The sequence below is a fragment of the Colletotrichum chrysophilum genome (genome assembly GCF_026319265.1).
Source record: "Colletotrichum chrysophilum strain AFK26 chromosome Unknown scaffold_67, whole genome shotgun sequence".
NCBI classification, from domain to species: domain Eukaryota; kingdom Fungi; phylum Ascomycota; class Sordariomycetes; order Glomerellales; family Glomerellaceae; genus Colletotrichum; species Colletotrichum chrysophilum.
Window position 1 is genome coordinate 158,771 of NW_026517354.1, and position 20,300 is coordinate 179,070.

A 20,300-nucleotide genomic window follows, 5' to 3' on the forward strand; every position below is an offset into this window, starting at 1 on the left:
CATATTGAACAAGGCTTGGTATCTGGGCGAATATCGCTGCCTCCATATTCAGGCAAGTAGTTGGACACGACACCAGGGCTTGCGGGATTGCAACAAAACTCCTCATGATAGGTAGCTGCATTAATGCGAGACCAGGGCATGAACCTAGGCGGCACATTGCTTGCATTCGGTTACAATCGCAATTGAAAAGTGAAGAAATGATGCAATCCAATACATACAGCTGTCTGTGTAAATTGACATTTTATGTCTTCGAATGTTGATATTCTTACTGTAACTGTCACTTTTCTGTGTAGTATGTGCACAGGTAAAAGCCGATTACAACCCATCATAGTCAGGATAAGTACCGCCAGCTTCATCTCTGATGATGTTAGGGCCCAGAATGCTGTCAAAGATCCCATCTTTATCGTTCCTGATGCTCATGTAGTATTCATGTACAACCGGGTGTTTCTCCGCCCAGCTCTTGGTGAAGACCTACGATACCGTCAGTGTTAGCCCAATACCGGGGACATGTCAACGTACATATTGGTAGCCTCGGGCAAGGCCGGAAATCACGAAAAGGTCGGCCAAGGTTAACGTATTTCCAACAAGATACTTCTTGCCCTTGATCTCCTTCTCAATAGCACGGATAGTCAACTCGCAACCTTCCTCCCGTTCCTTGAGAATCTCTGGGCTTGTTGGTGCTCGGCCAATGATGGGCTGGATCCATGCCATGATTGGCGGAAGAAGCTCATAATTGGTGAAAGAAGCCCATCGGATGACTGTTGTCTCTTCCCTCAGGTTAGATCCACACAGCTTTGTGTTGGGATCTTGCTTCGCGACTGATGAATCGTCAGTGTTATGTTGGTTTTACAGAATGCGAAAGCACTCACGAAACCAAGCAACAGCGTTGCTCTCATAGACTTCGAAGCCATCGGATGTTTCGAGCGCCGGAACCTTGCCAGTGTGAAACTTGGACAGATATACGTCGCCGACACCCCCCTTCTCCGGATACACCTTGATAGGAAATGCATTGCAGATTTCAACGTCCAGTTTGTTGTACTTGGCAACGAAGAGCACCATGGTCGAGCGTGGCGCCTTCGGGTACGTGTACAGCTTGCCGAAAGACATTTTGGGAGTGAGATTGAATGGCGATTTGGGGATGGTGCGATCGAGGAGACAAGAGATAATGAGTTAAGGATTTCACTAGTGATTTAACGGTCATTAATGAGGATCTCATTTGTTTTCAAGCTTGTCCCTTTTTGACACTCCGCTGCGAGTCTTCGTCAAGGATGACGTTTCATGGAGGCTGCTTATCCCCGATTGCACTGAGAGGAGCACCGCGATTAGACAATTGCATGAGGGAGGAGCTCCACCTTGGCGGAGAATACTCCGTCTACTCTCGCTGTAACCGCGAACCAAGGCATGCGAGAATTGATGAATCAGATGCTACCCATCCAATTCTCGGAGAAAGACACCCGGCATGTTTTGGGATTACCTGTGATACTCGCACTTTGCCTCACATGGGGATGACTTTATGTTGTGAGGAGCTCCGCCTTGAATCGCTGCGCGATGTGGAGTCTCAGTAGTGGCCTACGAACCGATCAGCTGCGATAAGGCAGCCAGAACCTCGGATAAAATGATGCAGGACTCTGTGGCGCTTTTAGACACCAGAATTTGAAGGAAATCCCGTTTTGTTTCTATGTTGGAAGTCCGCTCGCGAGCTTGACTTGGTACTCATAAAGCTCGACAAAAAAATATTTACCCAACACGAAGTTGAAAGAATGGATTGCAAGTTAGTGCTCAAATGAGAATCCGAGAGCCTCAGAACGCAATTATTGACACAATTGAAGCTACATTCTAGTGACTGGTGCAACTGGACTGGTCGGGTCTCATGTTGTGGACAACCTATTGAGGAAGGGTTACAAAGTCAGAGCGGTGGCAAGATCAAAGCAAAAGGCAGACGCTTTTCTATCAGCAAGAGCCCAGTACGCCTCGAAGCTGGACTTCTACTTTATTGAGGACCTTACCGACCCAGGCGCTTTCGATGAAGCCGTCAAAGACATCGATGGCGTCATCCATGTTGCCAGTGTAAGTAGAGGCAACGAATCTGAATTCCCATTGGCCACGGTCAGTAAGCTGAGACTCTTACGTGCACGTAGCCTCTCAAGTACGACATAAAAGATAACGAGAATGATGTTGTCATTCCCGCACTGAAAGGCGTAAGGTCAATTTTGGATGCATCGGCCAAGTCATCAGTCAAGCGCATTGTCTTGACCTCGTCGTTTGGCGCAGTCCTCGATATGGGACGGGAGGAATCGACTCCTTGGACATACACCGCCAACGACTGGAACCCAATCAGCTATGAAGAGGCAGTGGCACCCGATGCAACACCGCAGGACGCGTATCGTGGCTCCAAAACATTGGCAGAGCAGGAAGCTTGGAGGTTTGTAACAGAGCATAAGCCTCAATTCGACTTAGTCACGTTATGTCCTTCCATGATATTTGGACCGTTGGCTACAACTCCTCGATCAAAGGACGACTTGAACGAGTCTAATATGATGCTGTGGCGGGTGGCAACGGTTGGATCATCTGGATCCTTGCCTCCCTGTCGGTTCAACTTCTGGATTGATGTCAGGGACTTGGCTGAGATTCATGTCATGGCCTTGACAACTCCGCAAGCTGGCGGCAAGAGGTATATCCCCGTGGCTCCGGAGCCATTCACATACCAGAAGGCTTCAGAAACCATTCGGAGCACTTATCCAGATTTGACGCAGAAGATTGCGACCGGCATACAAGAAGTCAAAACTCATGTCCAGGTAGACCCTGAACCGATGATGAAGGATTTCCAAGGGTTGAAGTACACGTCATTCGAGAAAACAGTCACAGACTTTATGAGCCAGGTCAAGCATCTTCTGTAAAACTTAGGGATAATGATGGTTTTGTATTAATACAAGTTGCACGTCTACATCCGAACCAGGTCCAGGGAAGAGCCACCCTCTCAGTCATTGAAAACTGCGACGATCCATTTCCCCAAGGGCCAAAACCTTTGACTTGCAAAGTTCGCTTCAACCCATGCCAAGTATCGCGCCTCAGGCGTCTCGGAAATGTTGACTGGATTATCATCAGAGTTTATGGCTGCCAGAATGCCGCCTAACAGAACCTGTGCAGTCACGGCATAGATGCTAGGAACTCGGGCGCCTGGGATATTGACGTTGCTTTGAGCAACCGTCAGTGACATAAGTCGGACTAGGCGCCAACCCATCAAACAGGCTTTGAAGCCCACCATAGTCATGAACGGATCTTCAATCATTGAGCATGTCGCATACTCATTGGGTATGGCCGTTGAGCCAGGAAAAGAACTCCTCGATGAACGAGACATGAGCATCAGGATGTTCTCCATGTTGCTTACGATTCTCGTTACTATCCGGCACAAAAGGTGTCAGCAAAGCTCGCGTGAAGATGATGACCTCTGCATGCTTACCATCTCTATCGTCATAAACATCACGATGCTGTTTTGACCGAGGCTTGTTCAGTTCCCAGCATGTCGAGATTGCGTTTGGTAGGCTGTACTCGACGATGCCACTGGTTAGAAGAGCTTCTTGATGAGTGAGGCTCAATGCCGCGTAATGCCACATGGTCCAGACGCGATCCCAGCTGGCAGAATTCGTGGAAGAACTTCCAAGGTCGTGGCTCGGCTTGCGCATTAGATCCGCCAGGGAATCCAGGGCTTGCATTATCGGCGCTCGGTTGACTTCTGAGATAATCGATAAGTTGTTCTTGCTTTCTCCTGGCCGGATGTTGTGGTATAAGAAAGACCCCGCCAGTGTCAGATCACGTGTCATCATTAATATCTGGATTATGAGCACCAAGCATGTGAACGACGACTGCCAGAGTAAACCTGGTGGACGACCCCGCGCGGACGAATCAGGATTCATCAAACGCGCCAGACACCCGTAAAGATCTCCATGAGCAGGCCGGGGTTCAGCATTAGCATCGTCATCCTCTTCTTCGTTGAAGGACCCATCCTGGGCAAATACTAGAGCCTGCCAGTCCTCGGCTGTCGTTCCTTCCCATATATCATCTCGGCATGGCAGCTCGTACTTGATCTCGAGAGCTGCCAGGAGCGGTCGCATGTTGCAGCATATCGCCAACTGAGCGTCCAAGTAGTATAAACAGTATGCGATTCTTCGCTTGGTTAGCTTGCTATGTGTAACACTAGAGTCTGAGATCAGCACCCACCGTTTTCTTGACTCATTCTGGATCGCGGCGTGCCAAGCCGACTCCGTGGAGTACGCTGCCGTATTATCGATGCTTGTGGGACTGTTGAAACTCTCGTCCAGCCCAAGAGTAAACCTGTCTTGTAGCAGTTGGTACTGACGTGATGCATCGACAACCTTTCGGTGGATCTTAAGGGCAACCGAGAAACGGCCATCATCACAGCAATGAATAGCGTAGTATTCGAAGAGCAAGTAGGCTTGCATGACCCAGACCTCTTGGAATCTGGAGCATCGCCGCTCCCTGACCTTATTGACACTAGGTCAGCCGAGAGAAGTAGAGACCTGGTTTGATGAAGCTTACATATGCATCCAATGCTTTCAGTCCCGAGTCAAACAATGCAGCACTGCACTCGTGCTTTTGGTCTGGGGATTGATAGACTGCGCCAATACAGGCAATTGCTTGTAGTAGCGGTTCTCTAGCAGAGCTAAGGTCAAAGGTTGGTATGTGTATCAGCGGAAATATTGGTTGAAAGTTCTCGAAATAGGCTGAAATGAACTGTGGAAGCTTGAACATCCATGAGATGCCTTGATCACATTGTAGTTGGGATATCGAAGAGGACTTCACAAGTGGTTAGTAAATCGCGTGCAAAACCATGGAGGCCAAGTCTTCTCACACGGGTGCTGCTACTCTCGCGGCGAGTCGGCCCATGACCGTTCGCAGAATTTGGAAGTATCTCGACTGGCGGCGCGGAAGGTGGAGGCTGCTCAGCGCCGCTATCTGATCCCGGGTGATACTTTCGTACATGGCGTTTTCTCAGATCACTGAAAGAGGTCAATAACCGGAGGGCTGAGTACGCACGTGGCTGGGCGGGATGGGGGCATGACGGCTATGCGGGATTCACATACCTTCTAGAGAAGCTCACTTCACAGTGGGGGCATGGGAATGGCCTCAAATTCGACTTTTGATGAACTTCGGACACTCAGCCAAAAAAGGAGCGAGAATAACTCGAAACTTGCATCACTTACCAGAGCTGGTATGGCGACTCAGGTTCTCCTACGGGGAATCAGCATCATCTCTATCATCTATCACAATGGCAAGGCGGATTGGAATTACTTGTCGGGTGAAGCGACTAGGGCACGCTGGGCACTGGAACGGTCTTTCGCCCTTGTTCATCTTGGTCATCTTTTCGGCAGGCATCACGTCTCTCTCGATCAAAAGGCTTGTCAAGTCTATTCACGCAATTGAACACCTGAGATGGTAGATGTGGTGTTGTCGTCCTTCGGTTGCATATCACGACACGGTGTTCGGGGACGAAGGCGATAACGACAGCCCCGTGACCCAACGGGATAGAATGATACCGCTAGTGCCTGACAAAGATAAGAGATTCCACGCAACGACAGTAGAGCGTCATCTCGTAGGTTGCCTCAACGCGAGCCGGGGTTGGGTTGGAAACGCGGAGAGGATTGCTTCCCCGCACCCGGAAGGGGGGCCGGGAGAATGTCACCGCGATGCTGCCCCTGGCATCCTTGCCAAGTTCGAATCAAACCACTCAGAGCGCCTGGATTAGAGCGCGACGGAATTGAACGTCGCAGCGATTGCAGCGGGCCTCTTTCCAGGTCCACATCTTCCTTATCGTTGGCCCCATAAAAGGGAGTGAGCCAGGAGGAGCTCCTCCCAAGCGTAACTTTGGCAAGGTTTATTATCCAATCCGGTCTGGCAAAGCAAGTGGGAGAGGATTATGGGCTCCTCCCAAAAGTGCTTTGGGGAGGAGTTGCGGGAGGAGTGGCGAGTATGGTGGTTGACAGGAGGAGCGCCTTGCTTTCGTAGTCACCAGACATGATTGTATTAGAATGGCAGCGATTTGCAGATGGTCAGATGCAACTTCCCCAGACGCGGAGGAGCACCAGATGAGCAACAAGATGGACGCATCATGCAAGTGCAAGTGACGGCCTGTGAACTTTGGACCGAATGTAGTCCTTGGGTTGCGATGAAGGACAGGTATATCAGAAGCTGGCAGTCATCGAGGAGATAAGGGGCTTGATGCCGTGAGGACAGTGAACCGATTCGCATCACTTCCAACGATACTCCAAAGAATTGACTAAAGACCTGTGCAACGATGTCTCTCCCTCCCTACACCCCAGCGCCTCCCTCGAAGGAAGACCGTAAGTGCTGTGCCTCGTTCAACCCGTATGTTCTGTCAAGCAGCATTGCTAATCTTTCAAATGGTAGTTGACTATGTCAAGCTTGTAAATCTCGATCTTGCAAGATTCGACGACCCAGTTGGCCGACAAGAACTTGCGAAAGAGCTCTATGAGGCTGCAACAGGATATGGCTTCCTGACTCTTACGAACCATGGCATATCCGATGAAGTCTATGCTCGACAGATGCAGATTGCGAACGCAATGATGACTCTGCCGCCTGACGAGAAGGCACCGTATGAAGGTGAATGGTTCCTACAGTCGTGGCAAAATTTTGTCCATTGCTGACAGGTCCTCCCATCAGTCACCCCCGAAGAAGACGCTCGTGGCCTGTACGTTGGTTACAAGCCAGCTGGTCCACTCGGACACAAAGGCGGCTTCCCCAAGCAGCTGGATCACTACAACATCCTCGTCCATGATCCGAAGAACCGCCCCCACCCAGAGATTATGAGACCCTATCTCAAAGAGACCCAGGAGGTGATGCATTTTATCCGCACGAATATCCTCAAGAAGCTGTTGACATTGGTGAGCATGATCTTGGAGGTTCCCGATGAAGCAGTGCAGGCGACCCATGCATCCGGTGGCTCCAAGACAGAATACATCAGATACATGATGTGCGAGCCTCGTCCCCAGGAAGAGAGTGAGAAGTACCGTGACATCTTCCTCTCCGGACACACCGACTGGGGCTCTTGGACGTTCTTGTTCTCGCAGCCCATCGCCGCACTCCAAGTTCTGGACCACAACGACGGCAAGTATCGCTGGGTCGAGCACCAGCCCAAGGGTCTTGTTATCAATTTCGGAGAGGCTATGGAGCGCTTGACCGGGGGCTTATTCAAGGCGACCATTCATCGTGTGGTACAGCCACCCGTGGACCAGCGACACCTGCGTCGTATTGGAGTCATCTACTTTGCCCGCCCTGCTGATGATCGCGAGTTGAAGCCTTTGGAGAACTCCCCATTGCTACAACGCCTTGGGCGCGACAAGCCCATGGACGATCGAGTGTTTTGCATGGCTGGTAAGAAAACATTGAAGCTCGGCAGCTCAATGGACCTTGGCTGACAGTCAACAGACTACCTTGATGCAAGGAAGCACGGTTGGAAACGGTATGAGTACGATATCGACCGGCCTATGGACACTGGAAAGCACGCGGACTTCTTCGCTGGGGAGTATCCAGACCCGGAAGGCCATAAGAGCTTGGGAAAGTTTGACAACGTTGCTAGAGAGGTGTATGTGCCCGTGCTAAAGGCGCAGTGAATAATCGTAACCAGCGGACTTGTCCGTCTTGGCATTGAGGTGGCCTTATGAGACATAGGAACTCGGTGATCTTCATAAACTCTTCGTCGAGAAGCAATAAACACCCTTTGATGTAACCTTGAATACATATAGTTATGGTTTGATTCCATTTGAAACGCATATGCAGCCTCAATTCGGGCTCGAAGATGAACCTCATGACCTTATCGCCACTTAGGCTGAGCACGATTTTACCGAGGCAAACATAACGCGTGACATCAACAGCAGCTTGTTTGTCGACTGCAGCTGGAATCTTAGCATCTTGGTACTGGAGATAACGGGCACCCGATTTTGGACAACCAAGAACTATATTTGACACAACCACGGACAGAACACCGCTGTGACGTCTACCTTGCTTCGTTCTTTCAATACTGATCTCGTTTACTCCATGAACTCCCGGAGATCCGTCCTTTCATTCGACATGTTTATCGATGCAACTGTCACTACGAGTGGCCTGGTGGGAGGAGCTCCTCTCGGTAAAGCCCCACTTGATATACTTCTTCCTCACTTCATTGACATGATTGGGTGATCATCAACTCCCAAGCTTATCATTGATGCACGCTAGTCAACACCAAGCTGATGCCAAATTGCCAACACTGTGATTGCGTCTCAGTATCCTATTTGTGTCAGTACCCCGGATTTCGTCCAGTCTCGACGAGTGACAGACATGCAGAGTCTCTTCAAGGGCGGGGCACCAAGGAACATCGGAGTCCTCGGCTGATTGCCTTTTTCAGTGCCATGACAATCTCCTGCTTCTCATGAGACCAGCCAAGAAGATAAGTATACTATTGACAGATGGTACGGTCTTGGAGTGATAACGCACGACGCCCTGTATCTTGAGATAGGAGATCTACTTAAGACCTCGGACTCAGCTGAATTCAAGGAAGGTCGATCTCATGCACCCAGCCTGAACGAACAACACCACCAATTCCGTGAAGAATAGCCCAACAAGGGCATCACGATCAACCATCATGTCGCCGTTTTCGGATTTGCGACAACACTTCGAGGGTGCATCAACACCCCAGGAGAAACGGCTTGTCTTGAAGTTAGATTTCTTCATTCTGACCTTCTGCTGCTTAGCATACTTTATGTGAGTAATCACCTCCTCCAATATGATCAGGCAAATGCTAATATCCGACGGAACAGGAACTATTTAGACAGAGCCAGTATTACACAAGCTTACGTATCTGGAATGAGGGAGGATTTGGGATTTAAAGGTGCCCAGCTTACGGAAGTTACAACACTTTATGCGACCGCATACCTCATGTCAGTTGACAGAAGTTCTAGTCCCGAGCTCTCACAAGACACATGCTAACTTTGGTGTCTAACACAGTGGGATTGTCCCAAATAATTTGCTCTTGACTTACTTTAAGCCCAAGAGGTTCTTTCCTTTCATGATCACGACATGGGCGATTATCACCATGCTGAATGCGGTTGCAAAGACCCCTCAACACATGATGGTGATTCGCTTCTTTCAAGGGTATTATTTCTAATACAATCACTCCTTTGCAATCACATACTAAACTTATATCGTTGTAGATATTTCGAGTCGTGCATCTTTGCCGGCACACAGTACATCCTCGGATCATGGTATACGAAGAAAGAATTAGGACAAAGAACGGGACTTTTTACTGCAAGTGGTTTGGCTGGGGGCATGTTTGGTGGTTTCCTTCAGACGGCTATCTACTCCTCCATGAATGGCCTTCACGGAATGCCGGGATGGAAGTGGCTCTTCATCGTCAGTACTTTTGCACCTCAATGATCACCTCAATGATGAAAGCGACACTGACAGAACCACATCAGATTTCCGGAATTATCACTCTGCCTGTTGCCATCTACGGCTATTGCTTCTTCCCAGACACGCCGAGTACCACGACAGCGTTTTACCTTAGCGAAGAAGAGATCAAGCTTGCCCAAGAACGAGTTCCGATTCGTGAGGAGGGAGAAAAGATTCTTACCTGGTCCTTTATCTCCCGAATCCTGCACTCGTGGTATTTCTACGGTTTCTGCTTCTTATGGATCCTCGGCAACACCTCCGAGTCCCAGTCGAACCAGTCCCTCCTCAACCTCTACATGCAATCTCACCCCACGGAGCATTACACTGTATTTCAACGCAACAATTATCCAACCGGCGTACAAGCAGTCGGTGTTGTCAGTACTCTGCTGTGGGCGACTAGTACCGACATTTGGGGCCGGAGGTGGCTGTCCGGTTACTACGTCGCTTTCACGGCCATAGCGAACGCTGCTATCATCCTGGCGCCCACGTCGACTGCAGCCAAGTTTGGGGCCTACTACTGGGCAGGGTCTATTTACTGCATTCAAGCGACGTTCTTCGCGTGGGCGAATGACTCCATGCGGAACGAGTCCCCTGCTCTTAGGGCTTGCGTGATTGCCTGCATGAATGCGGCGGGTAACTGTTTTCAGGCATGGTGGCCGCTCATCTTCTTCCGAGCAGATGATGCGCCCCAATTCAGAGTGAGTAGTCAGGGGCATGCATGTGTTTCATCAAGAGTCCTCAACTGACATATTGAACAGAAAGGAATGATTGCGATGATTGCAGTTGGCATTGCAATGATGATTTGGGTCACCGTCCTCATTTTCATGGATAGGCGGCTTTCCAAGAAGCAGATTCAGGTTATTGAGGCTGTTGACGCCGACAGCCATGCAGAGGCAGGGCTTAGCGCGGTCAAGAATATTGACAGCAGAGATAAGGGCTCGACAGACAAGTAAAAATGGGCGGCTTGGGACCAATAGGATATCCTCCGTGTATCGTATCAAGTTTGCAGTCCTGGGTCTGTTCAGCCCATTACCATCTGCTTTGTTTTCATTTGTTCCAAGCTGAATGCGCAGCTTGCCAAACACTCTGTGTTGCTGGTGTATGCCCCAGCTTTTTAGGCAGGCAATCATAAGCTGACCAGCCATTGCTGTTCTTCATTGTCCCTAGCCGCATCCACTCGATAGTAACCGACGTTCAATCATTGGACTGTTCGGTTGGGTTTCCCAGAAGAGCTGCTAATGATACCATACTTCTCCACTAGCAATTCATCAGCTACCTACTTCGTACACGGGCACCGGCTAAGGCACTTTGACAGGGTATTTGAATGCACTAGTATACTCATTCTTTATGAGAAAGACTTGTGAAGGATTCGCCTAAACTTACTAGGTTGCTTTGCCCTACGTCAACAGCCTGCCCGTTCCTAAGTGTCTTCTCAGCGTACTCTTTGCTGAGTACCAGCTAAGCCCAATCATCACAATCCAACAGGCCACATCATTGCAGTTCCATTATCGGATCTAACTACGCAGCCTTTGAAGCTGCTCAGATATTTGCGAATCTTCCGCACCAGCATAAACGGGTCTATCCTACTTCTGAGACCTATGGTATGTACAATAAATGTCTTCAATAACCTGCACAACTTTGCACATCTATGATAATGCATCGTGGCTTTCCCAATGTGAGGGGAAAGCATGCACCACGAATACAAGCTGACAAAGTTTATTGCAGGATTGCGAGATTGTCTCTCTTTAATCCTTGTTAAAACTGTGCGTCAATAGTATTTAGTTTCCTACGAGCTTCAACTAGAAAGCTTCGAAGATGCCGCTCAAAGACGTGGCCGCTTTCTACGCAAGCTCAATCAAACCTCCGAGTACCTGGGTCGCAGTTTCGGGCATCTCAGCCCTAGTAAGTCGCGACAAAACTGTTTATGCCACTTAAACTCATCCACAAATCACAGACTGCAGCATATTTCGCGTCCGTGTGCATTTACAATCTCTTCTTTCACCCTCTTGCCAAGTATCCGGGCCCTCGCCTCGCTGCTGGAACCCCTTTATGGCTCGTATCGGCTATCATTGGAGGCAGACAGCCCGACGATACTCTCAAGCTGCACGAGAAGTATGGGCCCGTCGTCCGAACCTCTCCGAATGGTCTGTCTTACAGCGACACTCCTCAATGGAAGGAAATCTACACACCCAAGGCGGGGCAGCTCGAGTTTGCGAAGGACCAGAAATTCTTCGCCGGATTCCGGGGCAGGCACCTTATTCTCAACGCCGACAGACGTTACCATCCTTTCATCCGTAAACTACTTGCACCCGGCTTTTCTGAGAAAGCTATGAGAGAGCAAGAGGGAGTGCTGAAAGAATTTGTCGACCTCATGTTTCGGAGAGTGCAGGAAGACGGACAGAATGGCACGCAGCCAGTGGATATCCTGAAGTGGTTCAACGTGCGTGCTCTTGCCGGTCATCGAGACGTATGCTGTGCTGACCTGAATTTAGTTCCTGACTTTTGACTTCATCGGCTTTCTCAGTGAGTCTACCTCAAGCCAAGTCGCTCTTGGCCCTCATTATCTGACTCCGCCACATCAGCTTTTGGGCAGTCATTTGATTGTCTGATAACATCTACTCTCCATATGTGGGTGAAGATGTTCCTGTCTTTGGCCAAGTTCTTCGCTTACTACCAAGCGATCTCTTACTTGCCACTCCTGCTTCGTTTCCCGGTAGGGCTGTGGTTGTTTCCACTCAAGGTCCTCTCGGATGCTAAGACCCTGACACGGCTTCAGGAGGTATGTGTTCTACAAGTGCTGTAGGGTGGGTGCAAGCGGCTAAGGAAAGTCCAACAGGAAAAGGTCAATCATCGTCTTGAGATACAGCCGACGGTGCCGGACTTTATGGACAAAATGATTGCGGCCTACAAGTCAGGCAAGATGTCTTATGACCAACTGGAGGGTAATTCGCAGCTTCTGATTGCCGGCGGAAGCGAGACAACCTCTACTCATTTGGCAGGTGAGTTGTGCGGTGCTGGTCGGCTTAACAGCAATAAGCCCCAAGAACCCCCGCTAATCCGACTGAAATCGTAGGTCTCGTTTGGCTCCTTATGACTAACCCCCGGGTCTTGGAGAAATTGTCCGCTGAGATCCGCACGGCCTTCGCGCACGAGGGTGAAATCACTTTCGCTGGCGTCAACGACTGCAAATATCTCCTAGCTTGTATCGAGGAAGGTCTTCGTATCTACCCGCCGTCACCTCAAGCACATAATCGCATCGTACCTCCCGGTGGTGCTACCATCGACGGCGAGTTCATCCCGGAAGGTGTGTCTGTTGGTGTACATATATATGTTGCAAACAGAAGTACTGCCAATTGGACCCGTCCGGACGAATTTATCCCCGAGCGCTGGCTGGGAAAAGATCCCGAATTTGCTGGCGATAAGCGAGACGCTTCTCAACCTTTCCTGTTGGGCCCGCGGATGTGCGTTGGAAGAAACCTGGCCTACGCCGAGATCAAGGTTATCATTGCTCGGCTCGTCTGCCAGTTCGACATCGAAAATGTGACAAAAGAAGACTGGATGGATCAGAAAGTTTTCATGGCTTGGGAGAAAATGCCATTGTGGATCAAGTTGCATCCTGTTCGGAGGTAAGGAAACACCTCAGGATTCTTCCAGAGTACCTAGTATCTTGGGTTACTTTACGCCTCGAACATGGTTCCATAGAAACATCAGACTGGGACATGTGAAGAATTCAGACAGGCTTTCACTTCCCTGTGCCGTTGACATCTAATTTTGGATTTACATCGCTTCGTCTACTTTCTGTTCTAGCGCAGCTACAACCTGATCACATTGCCATCCTCAATGCAAGCATCTTGCCAATATCCGGAGTGCCCAAACCCGTGACAGCGTCCCAGCCGGGAGCAGTGGGCCAAGACGCGTTTGGCACAAGTTTGGCCCCAAATTGAGGCGGGAACTGTTGACTTCCAAAAGCAGTCGTCCCCGTGCACCCAGTGGAAGCACCAACCTTCACGTCATTAATGGCTTGGAGTCCAGCGCCATACAGCCATGGGTTGATGAACCCCATCGGAGGTTTTCCGGCTTGGATGAGAGCGGCATTCACCATACCAACCGTGCCAGCCCAGATCGGTGCCGCTGCACTCGTTCCTTGGAAGCCGCCAAGCTGACCACCGGTGAAGAACGTCGCATTGAAGCTTTGAGCGCTCACGTCTGGGAAGCCTCTGCCCGACGCATTGAAGAGGCCCTGGAACTTGTTGCCAACCGTCTTGAGGTACGGAGGAACAGCTTGGTCTTGGTATGCTGGCCTGGCGAACTTGTCCGAAAATCCACCGCTCGAGAAAGGGAACGCTTGTTCAGGAGCTACGTTCTTTGTTCCACCGACGCCGGTGACGAAGGGGCATACCGCGGGGAAGACTGGGTTGAAGCGTGTACTGGCGGTGCCGTCGTTGGTCACGCAAGTATTTCCTGGCCCAGAGTCTCCCGAAGCAGCGAACATGGTGACGCCTCGAGCACCAAGGGCACCGAACTGATTGCAAATCTGCTGAATGTAGCCGTCAGGCAGGGATTGTTCGTTCTCGCCAAAGCTTGTGGTTATAGTATGAGGGAGCTGATCATCAGGAAGCTTGAGCATGGCATCGAGCCAGATGAGCCATGGCTCCGTGGTATCCCCAGGTTGACCTCCCAACTCCAGCTTGATGGGACCATCACCAGCGACGGCGGTGACAATGTTAGGCACGGGGTTCGAGAGAGACGCAGTGTACTGCATGTCAAAGTTCAACTCGGCATTCGACAACTGATTCTGATCCTGGCTTGTGACGCCGCCATTGATGCTTAGAAAGGAGAAGTTGACCCCGGCGGACGGCGGGTCGATATTCTTCGCGAAGAGGGCGAAGTCTGCGAATTTTGGGACCTGACTTTGCGAGGCATATACACCGAGACCACGAGCTTTGCTGACAGGAACGTTTGCAGGGACATTGTAGAGTGCTCTGACACAGCTGGGTGTGACGGTTCGGTTGCACGTCGCGTCAACTTGGGCTCGGGACACTGACGGTGGGGGATCGACGGCTGCGGCTGATCTCCACAGAGGCTCGTTGGTCACCCCAGAGAAGGCTCTCTTGTGCTTGCGAAGCTCCTCGGACGGTAACGCGTCGTCGGTGTTCGGAGCTTGGGGTCCTTGATGCATCATCGGATGCGAACAAAATCGTGTCGTCGGGGATATTAGCGATATCTTGGCCTTCAACTCCAACGGCAACGAATACTCTAGGGTCCTTAAGACCTCCTTTCCACTGTCGCCATGTTTGAACCAAGAATACTTGGCGCCTAGCAGCCTATTGGCTTTCTCAACCGTAGCGGTAACTCTGATCCAGTGGCCATCGCTTGCAATCGCGGATTGATCGAGACGTCCCTGATCCAAGAGCCAATTGACCACCATATCCCGAGACCCATCGTCAGGCATGAGAAGGGCTTGAGCCTCCTCTCTCGAAAGATGCTTCCCATACAACTCATGGCCGGGCGTCGAGACGCTATACAGTGCCTTGTGTACGTGATCGGTTCGGTCAACGGCTATAGACAGTTGGAATTGATGTTGAGGATCGGCGAGTCGTGATTGCGTCCATCCTATCGGCAACTCCTTGATGTATTCGACCTGCACTTGTCTGGATGGGAGTGCCTCAATGAGAGTGGCGCATAAGAAAATAATTACCGATGATACCAGCATCTTGAAGTATCGGGTCGTGCCCGGCACAGTAGCCCTAGGCAAATTAGAGAACGCGCGAAAAAGGGACGAGGACCAAAGCAGTATCCACCGGTGGGATGAGGAAGCCAGACAACACGTACTATGATATGAACCTCTATTCAAGAAAAAAAACCACAGGGAAATTCACCCGTGCTATACCGCGTGGGGCCTGCGCCGCGCGCATGTTTCGCAGCTCGCACGTCTCGGAGTCGACAGCAAAATCCTGAGAAAACTCAATTTGGCCCAAGCCAACGATCTCGAAAGTCGCCGGTGTAATGGGAGCAAACGTCTTCCAGAACCCCCACAACGACGCTCGCGGGCGCGATCTTTGTCATCTGACATTGGGAGTCTCAGGACATCAGCGCCGATTGCCTGACAAGGGGTTCGTCGATCCATCGGATGGACGGTTCATGCGTGTTGTCTGCGCCGTTGTGAGCAGGCGAGCATTGTTGTACTCGGACCTCCCGATGCGATGGCAACGTGCCTGGCGCTAGACCCCGGAGTTTAAGGATGTTCCCGCCCACGGCATGTTCGAGACAGTGGCGCGGCAAACATTATGTGTCCCCAGATCTAACCCTCGAATTGGCCCATAATATTTCGTCGGGTTCCAAAGGTAGGTAGGGATCCTCATCGCCCACGATTTGGAAGCCTAAGCGCAGGAACATTCATCTAATGATTAGGCGGCGACTAAGCATACTTCCGTTCCCGCGGATTCTACGGATCAGCTGGTTTGCTGCACGCAAGTGCGCTTCGGATCTAAACTGCACTCAGCTCAGGGTTGACATTTACTGTGACGCACGATTCAGTCGACGCTAACTGTTACGGCACCTGGAAGGGCAAGGAAACTCATCTCTCGACCTAGACAGCAATGACCATAAACTGGTTGCGACCACGTTGGCATGCACGCAACTCAGTCAGGTTCCGTTACTTATTGATACGTTCATTGATTTGGCATCACAACCCGGCGTTAATCGGAGAATAGGGGGACTGACTAGTCGTTCGGGATGTTTAAGCTTTCACTACGCCCCTAGTTGCAGCAAAGTACGCGCAATATTTTTAGTATTTTCAATTCAAACCGCAGCCTAGCAGACTTGCGACGGGGAAGGTCCTTGTCCTTACCCAACTCTAAACCTATTGATGGTTCGGCAATGGTGGCCTCGATGGGACATTTCGGACCCAACGTCCACTGCGTCTCGGTTTATTTGATAAAAAAGGCTTCTTCCGAAGTCTTCGCGTTTCGCTTGGCGGGCCTTAGGGTGTTCTCTAATTGCTATCTTGTTGGCTCGAACATCAACGCGAATACGATACCCACAATTAGATGTTTCCTAACTCAAATTCTTGTGTCGTTTGCAAACGACTCGGCCTCATTTCTGGGCTCGTTATAGGCTAAATAACGTCCGCGGAATTACGTTGGGTGAGGGCTGGCCTTATTGCGATTCACTTCAGGAATTCGATACTCGCTGCCCCTCTCCCTCCTGACAGTTGCCCAGAAGTCATATCCTCGGTCTCTCATCCTTGTCTTCCGCTCCTCCCTCTCCTGATTGTCGATTCGCTGCCGCCGGCGTTCCCTCCTTTTCTCGGGAACAACCTTCTTAACGCCTGACCACGCGAAAACGATAACCTTCTTGCCGCCCTTGTATCCACTTCGCACGACCTCCTGAACGCGTGAACTAAAGGCGCCAACAAGCGCGGCTACGATGAGGAAGATAGAGACTGGCAATGAGATTGCCCCAATATCTCTCAGCGAAGGAAGAGTGCCTTTGTCACTATCCCAGTCCGTGGTGTTCATGCCGAAGAGGCCCGTAAAGAAGGATAACGGTAGAAAAATGACGGTAAACGTCGTGAAGATCATGACCGACAAATTTTGTGATGATGCGAGCTCGGTTTGGAGACGGGACCAACGAACCTCGTCTACTTGAGCCTGACGCTGAACCATTTCGAGAAGTTTCTCGTACTGTGAAATTCATGTAAGCAGGTGCATAGAATTTTAAGCGTTTGTCACAGTACTCACATCGTTGCGTGTTGTGTCTACCCGTTTTAGCATTTCGGCCGTCTGACTTCGGTATTCGTCCAACTTGCCAAGAGCTTCCTCAAGGTACATCCTCCCATTCCGGGTCAGCATCTTCAGTTCTTCGCTCTCAACTATGCTCTTCATGTTTTTTACTGCTGCATCCTGCGCTTCGAAGAGTCTCTCGAGCGATTTCAACTCGTCTTCCAAGTCTCGGAGCTCCATTAGTGCGGATGTGTTTTCTCGATTCTCGCGCTCGGCCTCTTGAAGCTCTCTCTTGTGACGCTTCTTGATGGACTCAGGTCGATTGCTTTCCGAGTCGGAATCTACGCCTGCATCTTTGAAAGTCTGCATGCGAAAGCGCTTCAATGAAGAGGTCATGCGTTCGGTCTATACTAGTTAGCGAGGGCTGTAAGCAGAAGATGACAGAAATGGTCCTCACAAGCATGCTTATCGCCTCCTCAAAGATTCTGAAGATTTCCAAGTCAGGATGCGAAGCTCGATCGAGCAGTACGGTGACAGCGTGTAAGACGACGAATGCCGCCAGGTCAAGCGCATTTTCGCAACGACCTGTCAAGTCGCCATTGAGTTCGTTATAGACACTATTTCTCAAGTCTGCTTGACCGAACAGAGGGCCCTCCTTTGCTTTAGATTCTCGCTTCGAGAAGAAGGTCGTCAAGGTTTCTATTGACCCGTTAACACCATCGTCAGTCAATGCGCTAATCCCATGAAAACTCACTTTTGTCAATGGCCCATAGCCATAGCTGGTCGACCATGAGAACTTTTCCATCTTTGATAACCTCTTCCAGATCCTCAGTCTCATCGTCGCTGTCACTTTCCTCTTCCAGCAGTCCAGTACTTGAAGGCGACAGCCTGTCAAATGGACTCCCGGTGGATCCGAGGGTCTGCCTCCTCGTCAAGGTCATCAGTTCCCGATTAGCACCACCAGAAGCCCGGTCTTTAGTCAGCTTGTAGAGCATCTGGTCATCATCGCGCGCCCACGTATCTCTCAGCGACGGGTACGCGAACTGGTCTAACGTGCGTCGGTAGTTAAGTGGAGGGTCGTAGCCGATATACTCCCATATCATCCTCAACTCTGGAGACTCAAGGCCGGCTATCTCGCGGGGAACGGGACGTGCCCGACCATGTTGCATACGACGCAGGATAAACTTTCTCCGTTGAAGAACGTCGATGTAGGTGTCAAAATGCAGGTAAGGCATGTATAAGTACAGGTAAGAGGATGACGGCCCAGCTGCAGGGCTGACGCGACCAGAGAGATTGGGCGATGGGTGTGGAGAAGGAGCTGGAGATCGCGTCAGTATAGATCATCATGCTCATTCAAAGTTGTCGGGTCTTTACCTGAGCCGGCGGGTATATAGCTGCAAGTCGGCTTCACGAAGGATGCTTGCGACTGAGAGTGCCTTCCGATGACATGCTTTGCCGTCCAATTATCCTTGTTGAAAACCTTTGCAAAACTTGGATCATGGGGATTCGCAAGCACTCTGAACACATCCTGGAACAATCTGGTCAGAGAGAACCTTACACATGATTCTTTCGGGCATACCTTGACCCAGGAGGGATTCGTGTAAGGGGTATGAATCCACATGAACTTCCTTGCCAAAGGATCGGGCCTAGAGAATCCAGCAGCTGCTGTCAAATCTTCCATGGCCGAGACCCGAGACTGTCTATCTTGACGCCTGGATAGAGGCTCTGAGTGGCTCTTTTCGACGCCGATCTCCGCAGCAGGTCCTAGTCCTGACCCAGGGTCTGGCGTTTTGGGTGACAATTCCAACTCTGTCGGATCAGATCTCGTACTCTCGGCGTTGCTACTCCGGCTCGAAGGGCGGTTGAATCCTGGCGGTGAAAGTGGTGGGACAGTGAGGGAACCCATCCGCCTCATTGAATCAACTGGCAAAGAGTTGGAACCTCCAGCCATTGGGGGCCTAGTTACAACAATTGGGGGTGACCCTTGGCTCTCCGAATCGGAAGTCCTCGGTGGACTCCCGGCGTTCGAAGGTGACCTGAATAGCCTGTTTCCCAGCTCTTGCAACCCTGGCAGAATACCAAGGCCACTGCTACTTTGCTGTGAATCCTCTTGACTTTGTGAGTGAGGGACAGGATCTGATCTTGGCCGAAGCGTCGTTCTCCTCAGGCGCTCTTCCAAACATCTCTCTGGGCCCTTTTCCAGAAACTCCTCAAGATGAAGTTTCGTAAAGTAAAGTCGGATATCAGACTCCACTTGCGCATCCGGATCATCGTAAAACCCAATGATCTCAACCTTCACGTGCTTCTTGAGGCTAAGAGGTGTGTGGATGTACTCAGAGCTGAGATCGGTGGCCTTTTTGACCGCGGCAGCAAGTTCCGTCAAGTAGCTGCCCATGATTTCGGTGTTTCCTTGTCCAAATGATGCGCAGTTGGCGTGTTCACTATCGAGGGCAAAAACACGCTCTTGGCGGACACCGACGAGTGAAGACTTGATAGAGACAATGGGAGCACCGAATCGGACTTCCTTGGCGGTGCCGTGATTTTTCGACCCTGACCCGGAAAGTTGGGAGTCGATTGTCTCATAAATGTCCAAATCCTCAGCTCACTTGCAATAGTTGCAAAGTCCTCGTGCATCCGCAGGAGTGGTTTGTGACCTAGTCTAAGTTCATCGGAGATAGAATGCGGCAAGGGACGTTGAAGCCTCAACAGGCGTTGAATGCTGTCTTTCAGGTTGTTCATGGAAAGATAACTTGATCCGCGATGCGGAGTAGCTGAGGGAAAATTATCAATAGGCTGAATCATACGAGAGGTTCATGGGACTCACCAAAGAATGTGGCGCCATGGCAGTTGTACATAAAAGGCTTGTAGTGTGGATTCTTGGTGGCTCTCAGAAGAGCCAACTCGACTACCAAACCTCCAACACTGTGTGCTACGAAGAATAGGGGACGAGATCGTTGCTAAACACCATTCAGTTCTGCTCAAACCCACGAAGTAAGTGTTACTCACGTTTCCGTATCTGACGCTCCAAACCTGCTCGATCAAGTCGTCCGCCAAGTCTTCCAACGTCACCCCTTCAACCAATTCTCGATGCCGATAAAGTAGCACTCTGGCCTT

At 50.6% G+C, this 20,300-nt stretch overlaps 7 protein-coding genes across 7 annotated transcripts; 4 read left to right on the top strand and 3 right to left on the bottom strand.

The window, feature by feature from the left end:
- Window positions 1-315: 315 nt before the first annotated feature.
- COL26b_007999 (uncharacterized protein) lies at window positions 316-1,107 on the bottom strand (the record flags this gene model as incomplete). Its single annotated transcript, XM_053180775.1, has 3 exons — window positions 316-471; window positions 520-818; window positions 870-1,107. 3 exons carry the CDS (start codon window positions 1,105-1,107, stop codon window positions 316-318), a joined length of 693 nt encoding a protein of 230 aa, XP_053035297.1.
- A 653-nt stretch (window positions 1,108-1,760) lies between these two features.
- Window positions 1,761-2,897, top strand: COL26b_008000 (uncharacterized protein; the record flags this gene model as incomplete). The annotated part of the gene is made up of 3 exons (XM_053180776.1): window positions 1,761-1,771; window positions 1,830-2,067; window positions 2,139-2,897. The coding sequence occupies 3 exons, from the start codon at window positions 1,761-1,763 to the stop codon at window positions 2,895-2,897; spliced, it is 1,008 nt and encodes a 335-aa protein (XP_053035298.1).
- A 3,416-nt stretch (window positions 2,898-6,313) lies between these two features.
- On the top strand, window positions 6,314-7,649 carry COL26b_008001 (uncharacterized protein; the record flags this gene model as incomplete). Its single annotated transcript, XM_053180777.1, has 4 exons — window positions 6,314-6,359; window positions 6,427-6,639; window positions 6,700-7,410; window positions 7,465-7,649. The coding sequence occupies 4 exons, from the start codon at window positions 6,314-6,316 to the stop codon at window positions 7,647-7,649; spliced, it is 1,155 nt and encodes a 384-aa protein (XP_053035299.1).
- A 1,729-nt stretch (window positions 7,650-9,378) lies between these two features.
- On the top strand, window positions 9,379-10,415 carry COL26b_008002 (uncharacterized protein; the record flags this gene model as incomplete). The annotated part of the gene is made up of 3 exons (XM_053180778.1): window positions 9,379-9,423; window positions 9,489-10,160; window positions 10,221-10,415. The coding sequence occupies 3 exons, from the start codon at window positions 9,379-9,381 to the stop codon at window positions 10,413-10,415; spliced, it is 912 nt and encodes a 303-aa protein (XP_053035300.1).
- An 862-nt stretch (window positions 10,416-11,277) lies between these two features.
- Window positions 11,278-13,092, top strand: COL26b_008003 (uncharacterized protein; the record flags this gene model as incomplete). Its single annotated transcript, XM_053180779.1, has 5 exons — window positions 11,278-11,364; window positions 11,417-11,902; window positions 12,101-12,241; window positions 12,329-12,461; window positions 12,536-13,092. 5 exons carry the CDS (start codon window positions 11,278-11,280, stop codon window positions 13,090-13,092), a joined length of 1,404 nt encoding a protein of 467 aa, XP_053035301.1.
- A 193-nt stretch (window positions 13,093-13,285) lies between these two features.
- On the bottom strand, window positions 13,286-14,644 carry COL26b_008004 (uncharacterized protein; the record flags this gene model as incomplete). Its single annotated transcript, XM_053180780.1, has 1 exon — window positions 13,286-14,644. The coding sequence occupies one exon, from the start codon at window positions 14,642-14,644 to the stop codon at window positions 13,286-13,288; it is 1,359 nt and encodes a 452-aa protein (XP_053035302.1).
- A 1,954-nt stretch (window positions 14,645-16,598) lies between these two features.
- On the bottom strand, window positions 16,599-18,421 carry COL26b_008005 (uncharacterized protein; the record flags this gene model as incomplete). Its single annotated transcript, XM_053180781.1, has 4 exons — window positions 16,599-17,147; window positions 17,205-17,591; window positions 17,644-17,885; window positions 17,941-18,421. The coding sequence occupies 4 exons, from the start codon at window positions 18,419-18,421 to the stop codon at window positions 16,599-16,601; spliced, it is 1,659 nt and encodes a 552-aa protein (XP_053035303.1).
- Between the last annotated feature and the right edge of the window lie 1,879 nt (window positions 18,422-20,300).